Source organism: Balaenoptera ricei, chromosome 15 (assembly GCF_028023285.1).
Source record: "Balaenoptera ricei isolate mBalRic1 chromosome 15, mBalRic1.hap2, whole genome shotgun sequence".
NCBI classification, from domain to species: Eukaryota; Metazoa; Chordata; class Mammalia; order Artiodactyla; family Balaenopteridae; genus Balaenoptera; species Balaenoptera ricei.
The window spans coordinates 84,159,119-84,180,670 of record NC_082653.1 but is presented as its reverse complement, the minus strand read 5'-3'; the positions used below and the strand labels follow the sequence as shown (position 1 = coordinate 84,180,670).

The 21,552-nt window shown below is 43.6% G+C and overlaps 1 protein-coding gene across 1 annotated transcript in view; it reads right to left on the bottom strand.

The window, feature by feature from the left end:
- BAIAP2L1 (BAR/IMD domain containing adaptor protein 2 like 1) overlaps window positions 1-21,552 on the bottom strand; it is an 86,910-nt gene that overhangs the window by 17,743 nt on the left and 47,615 nt on the right. Inside the window, exons 4-11 of the mRNA XM_059896635.1 lie at window positions 11,384-11,445; window positions 11,204-11,275; window positions 9,805-9,942; window positions 8,985-9,137; window positions 6,141-6,308; window positions 3,567-3,714; window positions 1,597-1,804; window positions 899-976 (exon numbers count right to left, since the gene is read on the bottom strand). Of these exons, the coding sequence (XP_059752618.1) occupies window positions 899-976; window positions 1,597-1,804; window positions 3,567-3,714; window positions 6,141-6,308; window positions 8,985-9,137; window positions 9,805-9,942; window positions 11,204-11,275; window positions 11,384-11,445 (1,027 nt within the window). The remainder of the gene's footprint in view (window positions 1-898; window positions 977-1,596; window positions 1,805-3,566; window positions 3,715-6,140; window positions 6,309-8,984; window positions 9,138-9,804; window positions 9,943-11,203; window positions 11,276-11,383; window positions 11,446-21,552) is intronic.

Below are 21,552 nucleotides of genomic sequence, written 5' to 3'. Positions count from 1 at the left end.
CTCTGACATGGGAAACACTGTGGCCAAGGTGGTTTGTGGTCAAGACGATGCCACATTCAGTTTGGACATGTTTCTGAGGACCCACGCCACATACAAACATTCACGTCTTGGCTGGGAGAGACCTGTCTGCGTTAGTCTAGTCTTGGCTCCACCACTTCCAGCTCCTTGAGCAAGTTATTACACCTTTCCGTGCCCGTTTTCTCAATTTTCAAGCAGGGACCTATCTCACAAGGTTGTATGATGATTAAATGACCTGGTCAGTGTAAGGCACTTTGGACAGTTCCTAAGTGACGGTGATAATGATCATTATCTGGGTGGGATACAGACGTGGGGGGCGGTGTCGGCACAGAGGTGCTGAGTGAAGCCCGTTGTTGTAATTCGAGCTTAGGGAGCAGACACGGTGGCCAAGGAAGCACTGAAAAGGAAAAAAGAGACTGAGGGCAGATCCCGAGGACACCTATGTCTAAGCACAGGGCAGAGGAGAGATCTGAAACGGTACTGAAGATGGATGGCTGGTGAAGTGGAGGGAAAATAAAGAGTGCAAGGGCAAGAGAACATTCCAGAAAAAGTGTTCATCAGTATTAAAGGCTGCCGAGTAAGACCAAGACAGAGCACACGGGCCTTGGATTCAGCTGTGGTGGGCGGTGGGGAGACTGCTTCTGAGGCTGAAGGGGGGTTCTGGGGCGCGTCTCTTTCCAGCAGATGGTCAGTGAAGTGTGTGGGCAACAGAAGTCAGGAAGGAAACAATCATGGAGCAGCAATCCCCCACTACTCCACACCATCTGCGGCTTCCCCGTGGGCTCTGCTACACATCCAGATTAATTCCGACACGCCTGAGAACACGAGGTCGAGGTGCGTTTTCTGCCCCTGGGCCATCTGAGCCACAGGCAGGTCCTACCTTGGCTCGGGCACGCTCACGGTCTCCTTCTCGTTTTCCTCCAGCAACTTTGTGTATGACGACGGGAACCAACCCCTCCTGCAGGTGAAGAGTGGGGAGAAGAAGACCTTGCTGGGATGCTCACAGCAGACAAGCAAGCCATAAACACACCCAGGAACGGCTTGGTGACAGCTCAGGGGCAGGCCGGGCCACTTTCATCACAGTCTCTCATAGGTATCTTACATACAGCATTACTTTTATTTGGATTCCCTTTTTGTCTTTTGTTTCCATATTGGTTTTACTTAATACCTGAATAATCTACACAGAAACTTGATTTAACCTACTTCCTGTAAAGCTTATGCACGTACAGTTGAAATGATGACACTGGCATTTAAACTATTCACCTGCTAAATCTTAACAAAGTATATCTTGAGAAATCTGAAGTCACGTGAAAAAAAACATTTAAAACTACTTTCAGAAGTGACTCCTATTTATGCATCAAATTCATCTATACGCGCACACACATACAGAAAACAGCTTGGGAATGACTGGGAATAGAATAACCGCAGTTAACTAAACTATAACTATCACTAAGCTATGAGCCTAACTGTGGTGAAAATGCTAATCTGCCCACAAGGAAGACCTGCTACGAGGAGAGACAGCGGCCCTCTCGGCGGGGGACCGCCGGGCCCCGTGCGGAGGCCCCTCCCGAGACCTACACTTTGGTGTCCTCATGCTCTCCGTACAGCCAGCCGTCCTTCTCCTCGGAGACGAGCAGCGTGATGACGTCTCCCTGCGCGAAGCTAAGTAAGGTCTGGTTAGCGCCGGCCGTGTGCGGAAAGATGGTTTTCACTTTCTGCTTTTTTACCCTGTTCAGTCCGGTGGCAACAGAAACCGACCGCTGTAAACTGGGGTCATCTGAAGAACCTGTCAAAAATGAACCGAGCAGTGATGGCTTTTCAAGGAAGGATGATCAGGCAAGTTCAAAGGAGCCAACCCCAGGAAACCACCCGCCCCCATCTCTCCAGCACCCTCATTCCACTGAGACGCCAAGCGGATTGTATTTCCACACCTCCACCTGTGCCTCAATGGACAGGGACAGCAAGGGACAGCAGCAGAGCCATGGCCCGAGGCCTCTCAGAGGAGGGTCCCTGTGGCTAAAGGCTCTTCTCCAGACCGAGAGGATAAAGCAGTGTAGCCAAGCTTCATCTGCACCGATTCAATCAGGATGGCTCTTAAAGAGGCAAAGTGCTCCACCACCAAGTGGCCCACTGCTTTCCTTGCCCCGCTCCCCGAGAACAAATCACAGAGGCGCTGTGAGGCACCAGCTCAGACCAAACTGTCCAAGGCCTGTGCCACAAAAAAGAGAGAAACTGGAAACGTAGACGTTCTTGCTGCCACGGCTGCTCACCTGCGAGCGTGGCAGGGATGTGGTGAGGACGAGTCACGTGTACGGACCCCTCCCTAGGTGCCGTGGCAGAGGCGGGAACCAGACGGAACCAGAAGCGGGCGGCCTGGCGCCATGGCCTAGCGCTGCGCTATGTCGCGTCCCAGCTCAACGCAGCCTGGTATGTGCCAGCCCCACCCCGCCAACCCCAAAATTGGAATGGAAATATTTGTTTCCAGATTTTTTTTCCACTCAAATTTTGCTAGCCCACTATTTACTATAAAACAATGCAAAATCTCTTTCTGCATCATTCTCGCAAATTCTTAACAACTACAATGTAAACTTTGCTATCTCTTCAACATGCCGCATACTCTAATTACCTCGGCTGTATTGAATTCAATGATTTTCATTTAGTTTTTACCAATAAGAACCAAAGAATCATTTGAATGATTGGGCTGCACACAGCACTGTATATTTTAACTGTATGTTATATGTAACTTATAGTTCTTCAAAGGCAAATGGCTACAGAGTATCATCTTTCCAGCTGACATTCTGAAAATCCCATCTCTTCCCCAAGAGCTGCACGCGCTGGACAGCCTGCGGGCTCTCGCGAGCAGCACGCCATGTGACTGCCACAACTTCACACCCAAGGGGCCCGTGAGTCCCCCCCACAGAGACGGGTCTGGCGCCACGACAGTCTCGAGGTCCTGGGTGCCGAAGACTCTGTGTAGGCAGAGTGGAGCCTAACCAAAGCCAGCTGAAATGCCTGCAAACGATAACTGGTCCCAATTTACTGAAATGGAGTCAACCGGGTTAAGAAATTTAAGCAGGTAGAACCTAAGCCCCCAGAAAGCATGAAAGGCTCTGTTAGAGACGATGAAAACACTGATTATAATTCAAACGAAGCCTACTGCTAAGACTGATAACCATTAATTTTGTCATGTGAACTTCTACAGTTTGTTTCATTGAAAAAAAGAAATTTTAGTCCAATTGCCACAAATACGTAACACAGCGCAAGGCTCTGTAAGTTATATCCCATTTCTTTTAAAATATAACACCTTTCAATAGGATGTTCACTCTATGTAAACATCGATCTGTATATAGAATTAGCATGTGTCAAAGCAACGTGTCTTATGGTTTTAGAATAAACCTAGACCCCATCAGGAGGTGTGAGTTCCTCCAAGCCAGTGTGGAGCAGGTGCTACCATACATGTGTATTTACCTCTATCTCAAGGCACACTTATCCTAAATATTTACAAAATTTTAAAGGTACTTTAAAAGAAATCCAACTAAGTATCTTACCTGTTGAATTATATTTTCTTTCTGAATTCTGTGCGACTGTGGCTGGGTTATTAAACATATCAATCAAAGGGCTCGTTGACGCTCTGGCTGAAGGAGCCGAGGGGATCTTTGGTGAATATTTAGAAAGGGTGTCATAATCTCGCCCAACCTGTGAAAAATTCCTTCTTAGTTTAACATTAGTATAACACAGCAATGGCATTAGACAGATCCCCAGGACTGTTCTGCATTACATGCTTTAAATTCCATTTTTTTCCCCAAATTTTTTGTAGGGCAATGCCCCTTTTTGAATTATTTCAAGAACACCATGTCCTTTTTTCCATTTTTGTCTTTTTTTTTTTTTTTAAAGCAGTTACTCCCCATTCCCCCCCCCCCCTTGAAAAGCACTCATCTCCTTCCTGTCCCTATGGATTTTTAGGTTCCCTTTTAAGTGCTGCTTGGCTAAAGGCATCTACATTTAAAATTATTTTTCCACAGAATTTTGAGTGCATTACTCCATTACTTTCTAACATCTTGTTTTCCAGAATCAGTGGGATTCTCTCTTCTTCGTGAGTAATCTATTTTTGCCCTCCCTGAAAGTTTTCAGAATCCTCTCTTTATCGCTAGCATTCTGCCGTCTGTTGAGGTTCTGGTCTTTTCCATTCAGCCAGGATCACCCTGCCTGCGGCGTTAAAGGCCAGGTTACCGCGGTCATCTCCACCGGGACCTCGGTTACAGCAGGGCAGGGGGAGAAGTGGTGGGAAACGACAGTGTGTACCCGTGGGCCAGCCGCGGCCTAAGAGAGGGAGAGGGTCGATGTTTGGTGCCCACGCTGCTGGAAGGATAAGTCGCCATTTACTGGACGGGAAAGACTGAGGAGAAGCGGGGTTAGAGGAAGAGCCTCAGGTATGTGGTTTTGGACACGCTGAGCGGGAAGATCCCCACTTGACATGCGGGCGGTGAGGCCCCAGGTGGTAGCTGGACGTACCTCCTGCGTTTCAACCCAGCTAACATTACGTTTATCCTCTTTGATTTTTTCTTTTAAATCCGGTTTTTGCACTGTATTTTGGGAGAGTTCTTTGGCTTAATTTCCCAAGCTGATCCATTCTGCTAAGGAGCCCAGCTGTTGTTTTGGGGTGTTTTTGGAGGGGACGAGGGGGAAACGAAAAACTTTAATTTTAGAAAAATTTTGAACAGGTACATAAGTAGAGAAAACAGCACAATAAATCTCCATGTACCCAACACCTAGCTTCAACAATGACCAATCCATGGCCATTCTCGTTTCCTGTATGCCCCATCCATCTTCCCCCACAACTGGATTATTTTGAAGCGAATCTCAGACATACCATTTTAACTATAAATAATAATCCTTTTAAATTTCTAAGACAGCTGACTCTTCTCTGTGGTTGTAATAGCCTTTCATCTCTTTTCTCCTCTGCCCTGTTGGCTCTGTTGCCCCTTTTACTGGGCATTCCAGTTTTTACTTTGGTGTGTCTTTTTATGACACTGGTTTCCCCCACCTGTTCAGTGACCGCTGGTTGTCTGTCCATCTTTGTACTGGGTGGCGGTCCCCATTCTGTTTACTGTACACGACAGTCTGTATTTTCCCTGTGCTCCTGACGGCATGCGATGTGGGGAAGAGGCGAGACACACCCCCAGGAGTGAGCCCCACCCTTCAGTCCACACATGCGGTTTCAGTTCACAGACGAAAGCCCGGGCTGCCTGTGGTTTAGCACAAGTGGGACAAGCGGAGGGACCAAGCAGCCTGGACAGCCTGAACCAGCTCCCCAGCCGACAACACACAGGACACCCCAGCTTCTTCCCCGCTTCTTGGATCCACTGGCTCTGAACTGACGGCTCCACCCTCCGCAGGAACCTTGCCCTGCACGTCTTCCCTGGGCCTGAGATGTCCTTCTATTTTCATTCTGCACACGCTGACCTTGCCTTGCTCGCTCTGGAGACTCCTTCAGCGTTTCTGGTCCATTGACAGCACGTGCTCTTTATTTGCCCACGCGGCTATGGATCTATTAGGCAGGTTGATGGCTGGTCATTAATATCTTTGCTGTCATTTCACAGGGCTTTATATGGACAGGGAGGGTGGACTGACTCATGTGTTCAAACTACCTGCTGGATTCGAATCTCCACACGTGTTTGTGAAAAAATAATAAAGCCCATGTTCAAAGAACAGTGAACTACGATGCTTGAATTCATTACCTGGAATACTGGGGTGATTGTTTTTTTCCTCAGGTGCCTTATGTAGTGATGAATGGCACCAGAGTTTTGCTAATCTGTGTCCTAAGACACTTTACACTTCCTTCAATGGGAATAAACTTATAAAGTTGGAATCATTACAATTAAAAACAGTATCAGTAAAAATCTCCAAAACAAAGATTACAGTGCTAACACACTGTGAAACATTTGCACATCTAGTTTCAAATCTGAAGGTAAGGGGATAAAAGAAAAGGTAGGCCCTAGAAGTAATACAGGAGGACCCGTGATTTCCACTAACAAAGAAGGCCTTGGTCTGTCGTGCAAATTTGGCTGAAATCTTATTAGCAAACATAAAACCGAAATCTTGAGGAGACAACCAGCTCTTACCATGCTGCTTCTCTCGATCATGGGTGAAGGCAGAGGTGTTCCAGACATTGGGGTAGAGATTGGGGTCTTAATTTCTTCGATCATATTCATGATTTTCTCTGGTACTTTGGTGGCATCACCACATGTTTCTTGCCACTTAGGCAGTTTGGAATTGATCAATTCTGCAGACTATAAATTCAAAAGAAACAAAACCAAAGACAAATGTGTACTGTTGGAAGGACTGACACAAATTACAAACACTACTAATGTATTCCTGGCTTACCACTGGAAGTGTGGGAGCTATGAGTTAAATTCAGTGAGGAGCTTAAGCACCTATGGGTATCTGCTGTGTCTTATTTGCTGAGGATGTAGGCTCCTGTTCTAAAGGAATTTACCGTCTCCCTCAGGGTGAATACAGAGTTCAAGACTAATACCAGGATTGTACATGATTCAGAAGAAGTTCAAAAACTAAAAGGGAAGGTGGAGCAATCCGTCTTAATCCCCATGTTCCCCCCGCGGCCCCAGAACTGCCAATCCCCGCTGTCTTCCTCCCACGAGAAGCACCTCTGACCGAGCGACAGGACCAGGAGTGGACTCTGTGCGTGTGTGTACGTTCGTGTGCACTAAACACTGTCCTACGTACTTCATCCTTGTTAATTCACTGCATCTGCCCCACAATCCTAAAGTAGGTACCATTCTCATCCCCATTTCACAGATGAGGAAACTGAGAACTTTGAGAGGCTAAGTAACTGGCTAACACAGCTTTCTGTGGTAGATCCAGGACCCTGAGGTTTCAACTACTGGGACCTCAGGGAAACCGGATTGGCGTGTTAGAGGAGTGAATCAGACCTGCCCTGAGAAGTTCCTCTACGGGACAGAGGGACTAGAGCAGAGCACGGTGGGTCTTCAGAGTCAGGGGCACTGCTGAGGGGAAGCCCCGCCCACAGGCCGGCTGGGGCTCTGGGGCAGGCCGACCATGGGCTTTGCAGAAACGCTGGGCTGCAGAACAGAGAGATGCAGAAGGACAGCGACGAGACCCCTTAGCCCCAGAGGCAGAGGCATCTGTCCGGGTTCCCACAGCCTGGCTCTCCCTCCAACTGGACTCCCAGACTCCCCGGAGCCTTTCCGAGAACCCCTTTTTCCAGGGCGGCAATCTAGCTGGAAAAGGGAAGTAGGGGATCTTTTTTGAAACTATTTTCATAACCACCACACTGTTTTCATCTAGGCTCTGTGTCCATCAGAAGTGGGCTGGGGGAGTTGGTGTAAATCCTAAGCCCCGCCCCTCACACCACCCTGTCTCCTGCCTGTGACGCAGACACACCGGGGACCAACTACTAAGCCTGCTTCACCCAGGACTGGGATCAGGGAAGGCACAAAAGCGGTTTCAGAGACTTGAAGAGACTTCTGCTAGAGAAAGGAGGAGACCTGGCTTGCGTCACACTAAAAAACGTAATAGGGACTCAAGGTTAAGTGTAAGAAAGACTCTGTCAACAACTAGAGCTCTCTGGAAATAGGCCATGTTGCCTCATGACACAGCAAGTACCCCATTGCTGGGGGGTGGTGTCACCACAGAGAGCTTCAAGGTTGCTTCTGTGCCCCTCCGGCCCACGACCCTGCCCCAATAGGACACTGTCACCATGGAAACATTAGTACATACGCACTGGTGACAAAAGCGCTCATCTAATGCAGCATATTTTTCTTTCCTGTAACAATCTGAGACCTTAGGTATTTAGATTTGGTAGCTGAATATTCCTTAAAGTTTCAAAAACTTTATGGAATATGTAACCTGTGATATATGCATACCTACAAGTCCAAGTTTTTTTTCCCCCTGAAAGGAGGAAGTTGCGCTATATTCAAGCTCTTACAAAGCTTCTCATATCACGGAGTGCTCTCTAAATTACTTTATTATGAATAACAATGAATATTTGACTTCAGTCAATGCTAGTTCTGGATGCTTACATAAGCCCAATAGAATTCATTATTTAAAAAACAAAAAGAGAGAGGAAAGGAAATTTAACACACGGTTTGTAATGATTCCTGCAAATATAACCTCACAACTGCACGCGCTGAAGGAGGGGGATAAATCCAGTCACGCAGCTGATGCGACCTTGAACAGACACACAACCTGAAGAGGAGTGAAAAAGGAGCCCCCACCAGCTGTCCTGAGGCTGTGAATGGGGTCTGTGGCCTGGGATAGAATTTCCAGCAGCCCCATCTACATGGACCCCCAAGGTGAGCATCTCAGGCCACCCAGGTGGGCTGGACCTGGGGCCTGCCGGAACTCACCCCGTGGTTCTGGGGAAGACACTGATGTTGAAGATGCGTCCGAAAGAGTCCGAGAAAAGCTGACTCATGGGTGAGAAAAGGAAAACAGTGCCGTTTCTCAGTTATTCATTAAATATGAATGTGTTACTAAATTAAACAAGCATTTGACCATTTCATCGACATTTCTAAAAGTTTACACATTCAAGTTGGTCAAAAATTATTTCCTTGGGGAACTTCCCTGGTGGTCCAGTGATTAGGAATCCACCTTCCAATGCAGGGGACGCAGGTTCAATCCCTGGCAGGGAACTAAAATCCCACATGCCATTTGGCAACTAAACGCACGCGTTCTAGAGCCCGCGCGCCGCGATGAAAGGTCCTGCATGCCACAGCTAAGATATCCCGTGTGCCGCAACTAAGACCCAATGCAGCCAGATAAATAAATAAATAACTACTATAAAAAATTTATTTCCTTGGAATCTTCTCCCTGGCAAAATAAGCCTTTTGCTTTATATTTGGGCACGTATGGAAGGTGAAGCATTTCAAGGGCATTTAAATATGAATAAAATTAGTCCACACAATGCAATTTGCCACCACACCCACCTGTAAGTGATATTGATGAATGTGATTTGCGAAGCTGCAGTGTTTGTCAACTAGGAAGCAGAAGCGCCTTTTCTCTTCAAGTAGAGCTTCTTTGCAACCATCTGCAATAAATTTCTGGATTTCATTCTGGCGAGAAGTAATGGTTTCTACATACTAGGAAAATAAATAATAATTATACAAGTATGACATGAGGAATCAAATAGCTACACAACCTGACACTTATCTTCTCCCATCTTTATGCTTGGTTTATTTTGATAATGGAGTAAGTGCTAAATGCAGATAAACATTAGACAAAACGACATACTTGTAACCTGATCTGAGCAGATGGCAAATTCTCATTAAGATCCCTGACTCATGCTTGGAGAGAAGTTGCCAAAGGCCTTACATTTCACTGGGCAATTTGCACAAAATATTACTTTGTAATTCAGGGATATGATCATGTTTTATTGGAAAATCGTGGGACCAAAAAGTTCGGAACCAGAAAGTTCAAGTTCAAATCCCAGTTCCAAGTGCCAACCATGTGACTTAACCTAAGCCTCACTTTCCCCATCTGTAAAATGGAGATAGTAATGCTTACACTGGGGAGTCCCTGACCCTCCCTGAGTTGGGAGAAGATGCCAATGCTCTTGACTAATTATCCTTAATTCCAGGGAACTCTGCAGCCTTCAGCTCCTACCAAGTTGAAATGCTTATTTTTAACTTTCAACAGCTGCACAACAGTGACGGATAAAGTATAGACTGACTGAGGTAAGCACGCTTCCCAGTTAACTGTATAAATCATCAACCCCAAAATAAAGTAAAATAGTGCTGAAAAGTTCACCTCAATCTCCTTGTGTTCATATTTGAGTGCATTTCGTCCTCCTTGACTTTTCCTTCTGATCTTCTTCAATTCAGCTTGAGATTTCTCCAAAGAATCTAATTTATTCCTGTGTTCTGCTTGGTATCTTTTGAGAGTCGCCTGTAAGTTAAACGTTGCACTTATTTTTACTGCAGCACCAGGCAAAGTGTCAGGCGGTTACTCTTGCTGCGTTTCCACTGGGCGTGGTGGCAACAGGCGCACGCTTCACGCTGCCCTGCCTGGCTGCAGGTATCCCCACTTCACACCACCCCCCTCCACTCCGTCAACTTCAATGTCCTGTCCTGAAGTTCCCCGTTTATACGATGAGCCCCTGACCAGAAGGGCAGCTTCTCGGAGGAAAACAATGTCGTTTCTTTCTTTCATTCCTTTTTTCTCCAAGGTTTTTGGACCCTGGGTAGCCTGTAAGTGCTTTGGTGAATAAATGAACAATATCAACTCACACACTCCTGACTGTTTTATGACTTAACGATTTCAAGAAACAGAATGAACAAGAGCCATCGCTTCCGGTGATTCTGAGGGCTGTGAAACAGAGTGTTCTGGAGCCTCACAGACCTGGGTTAGAATTCTGGCTTCATCCCTCATTTCCTGTGTGATCTCAGCAATTACTTAATTTTTCTGAAATCCATGCTTACCCTCTAATCTGTACAGTGGGGATAGTAAGAGTACCTATGTTACAGAGTTTCTGTGGGGATAAAAATCAGGTAATGCACGTAAAGAGCTTGGTATTACATCCTCCTGGCCGCAGAGCGCGTGCACGCAGGGCAGCAGGACGACTTCAGGGTGACCCCCACCGCTTACTGCCATGCGGGGCTCGTGGAGAAGAAGGGGGGCTTCGGGTGGCCAAGGAAGCAGCTACTGTGCAGCAGAAAGGCGAGGCGGAAGGAGCAAACTGCTGGAATCGACACTGCCGTAGGGCAACAGGGGAGAGACACCACGATGGGACCCGGAGCCCCAGGGGGCCCCAGACGGCATCCTCCCACACGGCTCACGTCCGCAAGTGCCGGTGTGTGAAAGCAACAGATGCACTAACGCAGATGCAGGTGTCATCCACATATGCGTGTTCCTTGAAAACAATGTTTTCCAGAAGTGTATGATTCCCTGCAGGATTTCCTGCTATGCTTTTTAGTAAAGATCCCAAGCGTTAGCACTTGGCCCACTCAGCCCAAAGGGACCTTGTCGGTGTTATGTGGCCGTGTACACACTCGACGGCCAGCTCCATCATACCTGCTGCCGCTGAGTCAGCAGTGGGGGAAGTTGTCCTCGAGCTCAGCCATCAGGCAAGTGCAGCCTTCGCGAGAGCTGGGCCCCCGGCCCCGGGCTACCTCCACCCACGGGAGGTGCAGCACAACTAGGTACTCACGTTCATATATTTTACATCAAGTTCCGTCTTCTTCTCCAGCTCATGGATAATCTCCTTATGGAATTTTCTGAACTGTGAACGCAAGGAAATGAAAAATTCAGACCAGGTGTGAGACTTGAAGTGAAATAAAATTTAAAAATAAAAAAGTATATTTGGTAAATATAAAAACAGTTCACATACATTTTCATCAAGGCTCTCGTTGAGTTTCTTGTGGATACTCGAAATCTCTATGAGAACGTGGCCTGTGGACAAAACCAGGTACGTTAGGGCAAAAAGCCACTGCGTGGTTTTTGTAAAGATACAAAGGGAAGTAAAGTGGTGGATGAAGCCCAGTCCCCGGCTGCTCCCAGAGCAGGTGGGCACCAGCCCCGTGGCACTGGGAACACCGGCTGCGTCCTGACAGCGGGTGTGGGTCAGATGGACGCAGCTGACAGCAAACTTACTCCACAACATCGCTCGTCAAAAGCACGCCAACTCTGTCTTCAAACTCACGCTGTTCTCTCGCCATTTACTCATTCCCTACGCTGAATCCTATTTATCTGGTTTAATTGTTAAATTCTCTTACAAGAGATTATTTTGGTCATTATAGTACTAACTGTAGGAACAAGTGACTTATTTTCATCTAATCCTGGGTAATCTGATTATCTGTCAGGCATAAAAGATAGAGGTTATTTTCTCTTTCTCATATTAGTTCTCGTATCATTCTGGAAAATCTCAACGCCACGGGAAACTGCAGCAGGGACAGTGTTCTGCCTCGCGTCTCCTGGGGCTGCACCGTTCTCTGAAACGACTACACAGAAGAGAATGTTCCGGGACAAAGGAATGTTGCTCCAAAAAAGCAGCGAGATGACCACTTGATTTGCAAAGCACATGTCTTGCGGCTCGCGGCAGAGCGCTGCCTCCCCGCTTTTAAAGGTGAACAAGAGCCCCCCTGCCAACTTCTCTACAGGAACCAAATGGGTCTGACACCCAAAAACTGGGAGAGAAAGAGTTATTTGGAACCACCACCAAATCATCCCAAACCACAAAACGTGCCAAGCGGACCATCCTACGGTTCGGTGGGCAGACAAAAAGGAGTTCTTTGGGCAAACTGAAAGGCTGTGGATGAGGGAGAATGAAAAGGACGACTATGGTAGACACGGGGGAAGAGGAAAAGATTACTGACTAGACTCTGGCTTCAGCGAGCACCTCTATGCGAATGACTTTAGTACGCCCGGTTCTGGAAACATCTGAAGACATCTGACTCTAAGGGGGCAGCCCAGGCTCTTCCCCCATCTTCAGACTCAGAAATTCCACCTGTCCTGAACACGTCCACCTGGATGTCCCACTAGGCGCCCCGTATTCAGCAGGCCTACAAGTGAACCCCACCCTACCCCCATCTTCTCTAATCCCAGCTCTTGGCTGCCAGCCAGCCAGTCATGAGGGGTCGACACCCCGCCTACGCGTCACACCCAATGACAAAGACTCATTCCCTTGTGCCATCACTTGGGCCACCTCCGGCATGGAACCATGCCTCTTACTCACCCTGCTTCCTTGGGCAACAAATATGCCAGCCCTCCCCTGCCCAGGAGAGAAGGCACTTGGGGATGACGTGAAGTCGATGTTCGCTCGATGACCTGTTCTAGGAGAAGTGGGGAGGGGTCTCCCCAGGCCCTCTGCCCCACACGTTTACACCTGCCAGTTGGACCTCTTAGGAGGCGCCCTCCTCCTTCAAGCTCTTCTTTCTCATGACTCCCAGCTTGTTCTCTTCTGGATCTCCTCCCTCACAGGTGCCAGGGATCTTTCCAAATCTACATGTAAGATGTCACTCCCTCCCATGGGGTCCCAGATGAAACAACTCCTCGGCCTGAAGCCCACCATGAGCAGTGTTGCTTAAAATAACCATGGTGGGTGGTGGGGACAGAGCATCTCCTGGAAGGATATAACCATGTTAATAGGTGAGAGGTACATGTAAGTCCCTAAGCACCATATGATTCTAGGAACATCTGCTGGATAAGCATGAGAGCGAGGGCAGACACGTCCCCAGCACTCATGGTCCACCTGCCAGGGTATCAAGGTACCCGCTCTGCATCCTCAGTGACACTGACTCCATTTATCCCATAATTCAGTTCTCCTAAAGCTCAACATGAAACAAATAAACCAGAGTTCTTCACAAAGGAAACCTTTATATGACCAAGAATATAATTACATTAATATGTCATTTCATATATTGAAATAATCTGAGTTACCTTCACATCTATTTTAAATCCATAACTCTGAGTTGGAGATGAAAAATAAACAACAAAAACAAAAACCACTTCAATTAATTGAAAATCAAGCACTCTATCCCGGGCAAATCAGATCTACTTAAAAAAGAAAAAGGTCTAAAAATAATTTTGCTTAAATCATTCAGAGTGATTCAGGCTAGAAGCAAAGTGTTCACATTTTTTTTCATGTTGTCATGAACTTTATTTTTACAACCTTATATAACATGGACCTCCGAGAAGCATGTCAAAAGTATGTGCTTGTGCGGTGCCCTCGGGAACGTCAGCGCTGCTAAAGCCGGTGCTCCGGCCTGAGGGCCCCGGCCACCCGAGCCCCCTCCTCACTCTCCCCCTCCTGCCCACAGTCTCTCCCCGCCCCGCAGGCGCCCAGTGAAAAGGCCCAGTGAAACAGCCCATTCACTCTGCGGGCAGAGACGGAACACCTGACCTTCCCCCCGTTATTCCTGTCCCTCACAGTTCGTGGAATTTAAATGCCAACCTCATAGCAGCAGCCACTGAGTCCTCAGTCATAAAAAGGATTAAAAAACATCTTTACTGTGATTTTGCAAGCTGCCAAAAGAGTATCTTGAAACAGAAAATGAAAACAGCCTTTATGTTCAATCTACAGAAGTTTATTCTTAACATAGCAAGTGTTACTTTATGTCTGAAATGTGGTATTGCACGTTTTACTCTTAGCCCTGTAACCTACTTTTTCATAAATTACATTTGGGAAGAAAAAACATTTTTGAAACGAGAGGGTGCAGTCGAGAAAGCACGGCCCAGATTCTAATGGAGCACAACTAAGTAAACGCCTAAACAGGAATCAGCGTGTTGATCCCAGAAATTACAGCACCGTATGTACTGGATTAACCATTTCCTTTTTTCCCTTTTAGGTTCTGAGTCAATATTTTGGGAAGAAACTCATAGTAAGTACAGTAATGTAATTCGGTCTGAATAAATTATATTCTTAAATGGCAATATTAAGGGAATTTAAATATATACAAATTTTTCAAAATCATGAACTTGATACAACTAAAAGTCAATGTCTACCATCAATTTTTCTCTAAAATTCATACAAATAGCAGCTACTCATGGTATCACTCTAATTTTAGGAACTATGAACAAATATGTCCAACATTTTGGACAATACTGTATGAAGATACGCATTTAGCCAATAGGCAGTATGGACTTTAAAAGTTAAACAAAAATTTAAAAATATTACTAGTATGAACACAAAGAAAGTTTTCATCTGAAATATAGGTTAGTCATTGGACTATTAATATATTTTCAACTAGATAATTCTTCATCAATTCACAGCATAAATTTAGAGGAACCAGATGGACACTACTAACAGACTTGAGTAGCACAGAACGTGTAGGCATAAATATTCTTTTTCATTTACATTTGATCGTGGATAATCAGAACATTTATTATTTCCAGATAGCATAGAGCAGTGACAGGAGCACACTACTTCCTCCATGTGACTTTGAGTGGAATCAGACAATAAAACGACAAGATGGAAGCCAACCCACTACTGGCCTAAAGTTACACTGTAATGGATTAAAGGAAAATTGATAGAAAAAATGTCACTGGAAAAAGGATATACTTTTTCTGAGAGTTTTTCAGATACCCAATGTGATTCAGAGAAAATATAATGAAAGTAAAAGCAAATTACACATAGATGGGATACGTTAAAAAACACAAGTATGTACTCAGGGTCACCAACACTGTTAGGAGAGTCGGAGTAGTACCTACCAACATGTGACCCAGCTTGGAAGGCTTTGCCAGCATCTAAGAATAGCTCCCAATGGCTGTTCTCGAGTCCCTGGATGCAGGTGGAGGTGCTCTTCTCTCGTCAGTATTGAAATTGTGCAAATAAACAATGTGCACATAGATAGGCACAATGCCAAGTCAGTGATAGGGTGAGCATTTCATCCAACGTTCCTCCAAAGTCTAGCTTTTGAATTAATCAATCATAGTTCCACAGTTCTAATTAACACCTTGCATGGAGACTATAATTATTCTACCACTGATCATGATTTATCCCATCTGATGAAAACAAGTGAGACAAACTGAAGTTATACAACAGAATTATATAGTGTTCCAAAGTTCTTTCATTGTCAGAAATGAAAGTAAAGTGCCAAGTAACAATTGACTTTGATAAGAAAAGATGCATGGTGAAATCTCCAGGGTAGCTACTAAAAGAATAAAGTTCATATAACTATCAAGCTAATAGAGAGGAGAAAAAATAGTCAAAAAGAGGACTAGAGAAGAAATTAACATAGGACAGAGAGTAGAAAGCAAAAGTAATTACACTGGAGGTAAATGGAGTATATAGTTTAATTAAAAGACAAAGATTGTTAAGGATTAAAAAAACAACACCCAACTATATTCTGCTTACAAGAAACACACTTAAATACAGAAAGGTTGAGAGTAAAAGGATGGAATCAGATACATGGCAAACACTAACCAAAAGAAAGCTGATGCAGGTACATTAAAACCAAATAAAGAAGACAAAATAGTCAAAGAAGGCAAGAAGCATTATTAGAGATAAAGCAGTCATTTCATAATGGCAAAAGGTTCAATTCATCTGGAAGATAGAAAAATTTTGTATTTGTGTGCATCTCAATGTAGTCTCAATGTTTCTAAACCAAAACTGAATTATAAAAAAGAAACAGATAAATCATAGGAGATTTTAATATACCTCTCTTAGTAAACTGATAGAACAAGCAGACAAAAAATCAGTACAGATATAGATGACTGAATAATGCAATAAATAAACTTGATCTAGTGAACATATAAATAATACTATATAATACATATAAAGAATACATTATCTATATATACCCTACATATAAAGCTTATCCAATAACTTCATTTTAAAGCAAACACAAAATACTAAAAAGGAGCCAAAAGAAAGCCTCTTGGTATTTCAAAAAAACTGAAATTATACTTAGAATGTTCTTTAAATGCACAATTAAGCTAGAAATCATTAACAAAAAGGTAACTAGAAAATGTCCATATATTGGAAATGAAACAGACTTCTAAATAACCTGTAAGTCAAAGAAGAGAGCACAATGGAAGTTAAAATGATTTTGAAATGAAATGATAAAGAAAATATAGCATATAAAACATGTAAGATGCAACTAAAGCCATGGTTACAGGTAATTTTATAGCCTTAAAATGCATATATTAGGAAAAAATGAGTGAAAAATCAATGCTCTAAGCACCCATTTCAAGAATTTAATGAAATACTACCCAATAATGAAAAGAAATGAACTAGACATAAAAATATGGATGAATTTCAAACACATTATGCTCAATGAAAGCTACATACTGTATGATTCCATTTATAAAACATTCCAGAAAAGGCAAAACTGACAGTCATCTGATAAACAAATCTGCTTACCCTATTACCCAGCAATTCTACTCCTAGATATTTTTCCCAAGAGAAATGAGTGCATTTGTTCACCAAGACATGCACAAGAATGTTCACAGCAGTTTTATTCATCATATCGCCAAGCTAAGAACAACCCAAACATCCATCAACATAAGAATGGATAAACTGTGGAATACTCACACAATGGAGGAGCAGGGAGACCTCAAACTGTATACAAATTCCCCTCAAATCCTTGACTAACACTTAAATTGCACATGCTCAGGGTGAGACTAGGAAATGCAGCAAAAGCAACAGTTGGAAGGTTGGAAAGCTTAGCGGATGTTCTCAGGATACACAGTGTTGGGAATACAGTTTGGAATTCAAGGTCTGGTAAACACCACAGGCTTCCCACTGAAATTGAGAAGGGCTATACCTTAGGAATGAGGACTAAGTCACAGGACTAAGGGCAAAACCAAAATAGATCCACCAGAAAAAAGTCCAAAATTAAGCCTCCACAAAGTCAGGTGATTCATCAGTAACTTAACTGTCTGCTAGAATAAAACTCCACACTCTTAAGAGGAGGATAACAGAATCCAAAGTCTCTACAATATTTTACCACAATATACAGAATAGGGAAAAAAAAAAAAAACAAAACAGTAGACAGGGTGAATGGTAAAACTACAAACAAACTCTGAACTCTTTTTCCCAAGAGTTAGTATGGTCATTTCTTGGTATTTAAAATATATTTCATAACTCTAATGATATTTAAGTTTATTTATAACTTATAATAAAATATGTTAACATATAATATAAATTTATAATATAAAATTATAAATTTAAAAAAAAAATTATAAATTTATAAAATTCCTAATAATTCCAAAGCTATTTTAGATGTATTATAGGATTGAGAAAGTGTGTAAATATGTTGATGTTACCAGCAGCCAGGGTTCTCAAACATTTCCAAAATACATAAATGTAAGTGCATTTGCTCATTTATTTGTGTATGAATATATGTGTGTATACATATATATATACACACACATGTCTATTTGTGTGTGTGTATGTACACAATATAAGCTATACACATGTATTTATTTCCTAGCTCTGTTGGCTGAAAGGACCCAGATGACATCTCAATAGCAATGAGCACACCTAGTACCCAAATCTTGGTTTCTAAAATCATTCCCCACTAAGGGGAAGCAACACTCCTCAGAAAAATGGCTGTGGATTCCACAGCTGAGGCGTAAAAGGACAAGATGAGCCCGGAACACACTGTTACGCAAGAGTAAGGAAGTGCACAGGAATGAATGAATGAGTAAAAGAGTCAGCTCAAAAGAGCTCCTACTGGCCAAACATGGGACAGTTTGAGCACCAAAATAAGGACAGTAATATATTATAAATCATTGAAAAATTCGTAGAATCCATGAGACCATAGCAATAATAAATAGATAAATTTAAAAAGAAAGAGATGAGGGAGAAGAGAGGGCTCCTGCTACAAGTGGAATGCCAAGTGCCAACTGGTCAGTATGAAGGGAATGTTAGAGCTGGAAAATCATCACAGTAGAGTTTGCAACCATCACAGTAAAGACTGGTTTGGGCAAAAATCATTAATAGGTGCTAAATTTAGGATACAAATGTTGATGAGGAATAAGATATTTACATAGTCTGACAGTAGCAACAGAAAAAAAAAGCAACTGTACATTGGAGAAATCAGACAACACCTCCACTGGACAGTCAAAAATAATGCCACAAATGAGAGGCAGGTAACACTGTGTGTCCAAATTGATACTCTGAGCACAAATTGCCTCAGATAGCATTAATATAACCTGAATCTAATCATGACGACCTGGCATTTGAGAGTTATTATCTTGCGTTCCTGACTATTCATCCCCTTTTAGGGTTTCTGATACAGGGCTATCTCATGCTAGTTCTTTACTGCCAACATTAAATTTATTTGCTTATTGTTGGAGAAGAATAAAATGATTTCACCCTTCTCTGATGGTTCATTCAGTGCTAGCTGACAAAGGTAAGGAAGAGATGAAGAGGTCTGTTGACAGGAGAAATGATATCAATGTTCTACTTATTTAATAGTAAGACCTCTGAAAACCTCGATTTTAGAAAATAGTAGAAATGGCCAAAGATCTGAAAGTAACAAGTCCTCTGAGCCAAACAAAAGTTGTAACCACAAACCTAAACACCACTCCTGCCCCCGACCCCACCAGAGTGGAGTCCCTTTTAGATACAGAACGAACAAAACCTACTTTTATATAAAAGTCTAGAAGAGATTGCCTAAAGGATGTTGGTTTTTCATAATAAGAGGCCAGCAGCTACTGCTGATCTCTTAGTGATAGAACACAAGATCTTTAGCAAGAAGAGCTCATGAAGAAGACGAAAGGCTGGTAAAGGAGTCTGGAAAGGGCCGGGGTACTGTGAAAGCTAAAAGACTGAAGCATCTTCAGAAAGTGGGGTCCTCTGGACTGTCATCCCCCACAGAGAACTCAAGGGACACGAAGACTGGGCAAAGGTCAGAGTCTGCAAGAAGTTACAATGGTGCCAGACAAGCCTCTTAGCTGTGCACACCTGGGAAGTTACTTAACCTCTCTCCAGGTAATCTCACCTGTACGGTGGTAACTAGAATACTTACTTCATAGGCTTGGGTGAGTGTGATACTTTCCTGTGAGTTGAAGAGAAACACTGGCTGGTAAGGTGTGTGCGTCCAGACAGAAGTAGCAAATTAGTTCAATAATGCATGATATATGCCAACAGCATGGGGCCCACACTCCTCAACATGCCATTTTCTGGGTGAGTACTTGTTTTCTAGAAATAAAATCCACATACTAGGTTGTCAACTTGTAACTAGTCACCGTGTTTCATTATTTTTTGTTCCTTATACATATACACCTATACATTCTTTAGTATGCCTTATTGTACTATGTTTAAAATGCTTCGGAATAACTCTTAAAACTTACAGAATGAGAGAAACAGACACCGACCTCTCCTAAACTCATCTCCTCCCTCCCCACCCCCCATTCCCAGGGTCCCCAAAGGAAAAACTGTTACTCTCCTATTATCAAACAGAACACAGTTAGAGAATATACTCTGCTTTCCTCCACCTCACAGCCTTTACAGTACTGTAGTTAAACAGTATCTATCAGGATTGATCCATGATGAGAAGAGGCACATCTGACCACTGCGGGTTAGAACGAATTGCAAGGGCACTTCTGGTTTCTGCTCCAACGCGTAAAAAGCCTGGAAGTCGTCACTCCCTTACTTACAACAAGAAACAAGCTAAACAAACTGAAGAACAACTCTTAGATTCATCAGAGAATGAAGTTCACAGGCTGATGTGGAAAATCAGAGTTTACCAAGAGCAGAGACTGATGCTGGAGCCATGGCTGCCAGGAACCCAAACGGTAGCTGAGGATTTGCTGGAGGCTCAGTGTGGACCAGCTTGAGAGCTAAAAACAACAGGCGGCTCACGTTTTCATGAGTTTTATCTCTAGGAGGCATCCTCGCCACCAGGTTTTTATTGTTAGGAATGGAGAAAATTCCTCTGGGGCTTCTGGCAGGGGGAGGGGGAAAACGACCATTTTGAAATCTGCCCAGAGTTGTTCTGTTCTTGTTCTGTTCTGTGTAAGGAAGGCTAGCCCTCCAGGGAAACACTTTTCGTCAGCTTTATCTGATCTGGGGAAGGACAACTAGCTACCTGCAGCCCCTCTAGCCTTCCTGTCTCAAGTAAGGCGAGGGAAAAAAAGGCTAAGAAACTCTTCCGAAGGTCATATCCCAGATACTGTGGCCCACTGTAAAAACCAAAAATACCCAACAAAACAAAACAATGGAGATTTAAACATGAGATTATAGAATGGTCTCCCTCTCCAGTACTTTACCACCACATCACCCATCAACAGGACTCCAGGATAATAACAGTGGATTATAACTGACACTCCATTTAGAAGGATTTTCAAAAGAAACCCAAAGACAACAGGGGAGACAAAGCCAATGGAGAAAGGATAGTTCTTTCAACAAAGGATGCTAAACAACTAGACATCCACTTGCAGAGAAATGAATCCAGACACTGACCTTACACTTTTAACAAAAAGCAACTCAAAATGGAGCATATACCTAAGTGTAAAATGCAAAACTATAAAACTTTTAGAAGATAACATCAGAGAAAATACACATGACTTTGGTTTAGCAATGAGTTTTTAGATATAATGCCCAAAGCATGATCTATGAAAGAAAAAAACTGGTAAGTTGGACTTCATTAAAATTACAAACTTATGCTCTACAAAAAACACTGTTAATAGAATGAAAAGACAAGCCACAGACTGGGAGAAAATATTTGCAGCACACGTATCTGATAAAGGACTAGTATCCAAAATACATATAAAAAAATACATATAGACTGCTTAAAGCTCAAACATAAGAAAACAAACTCAGTTAAAATGCAAGATATCCAGGTGGCCAATAAGCATATGAAAAGATGACCCACACCATACGATTAGGGAGCTGCAAATTACAACAACAAGACACCACCGTACACCTATCAGAACGGCTATAATCCAGAAAACTGACAACACCAAATGCTGAAGTGGAGCAAGAGGAACGCTCGTTCATTACGGGTGGGAATGCAAAATGGTACAGTCACTTCTCAAGATAGTCTGGCAGTTTCTTACAAAGGTAAACAGTCTTATTCGATCTAGCAATTGTGCTCCTAGGTGTTTAAC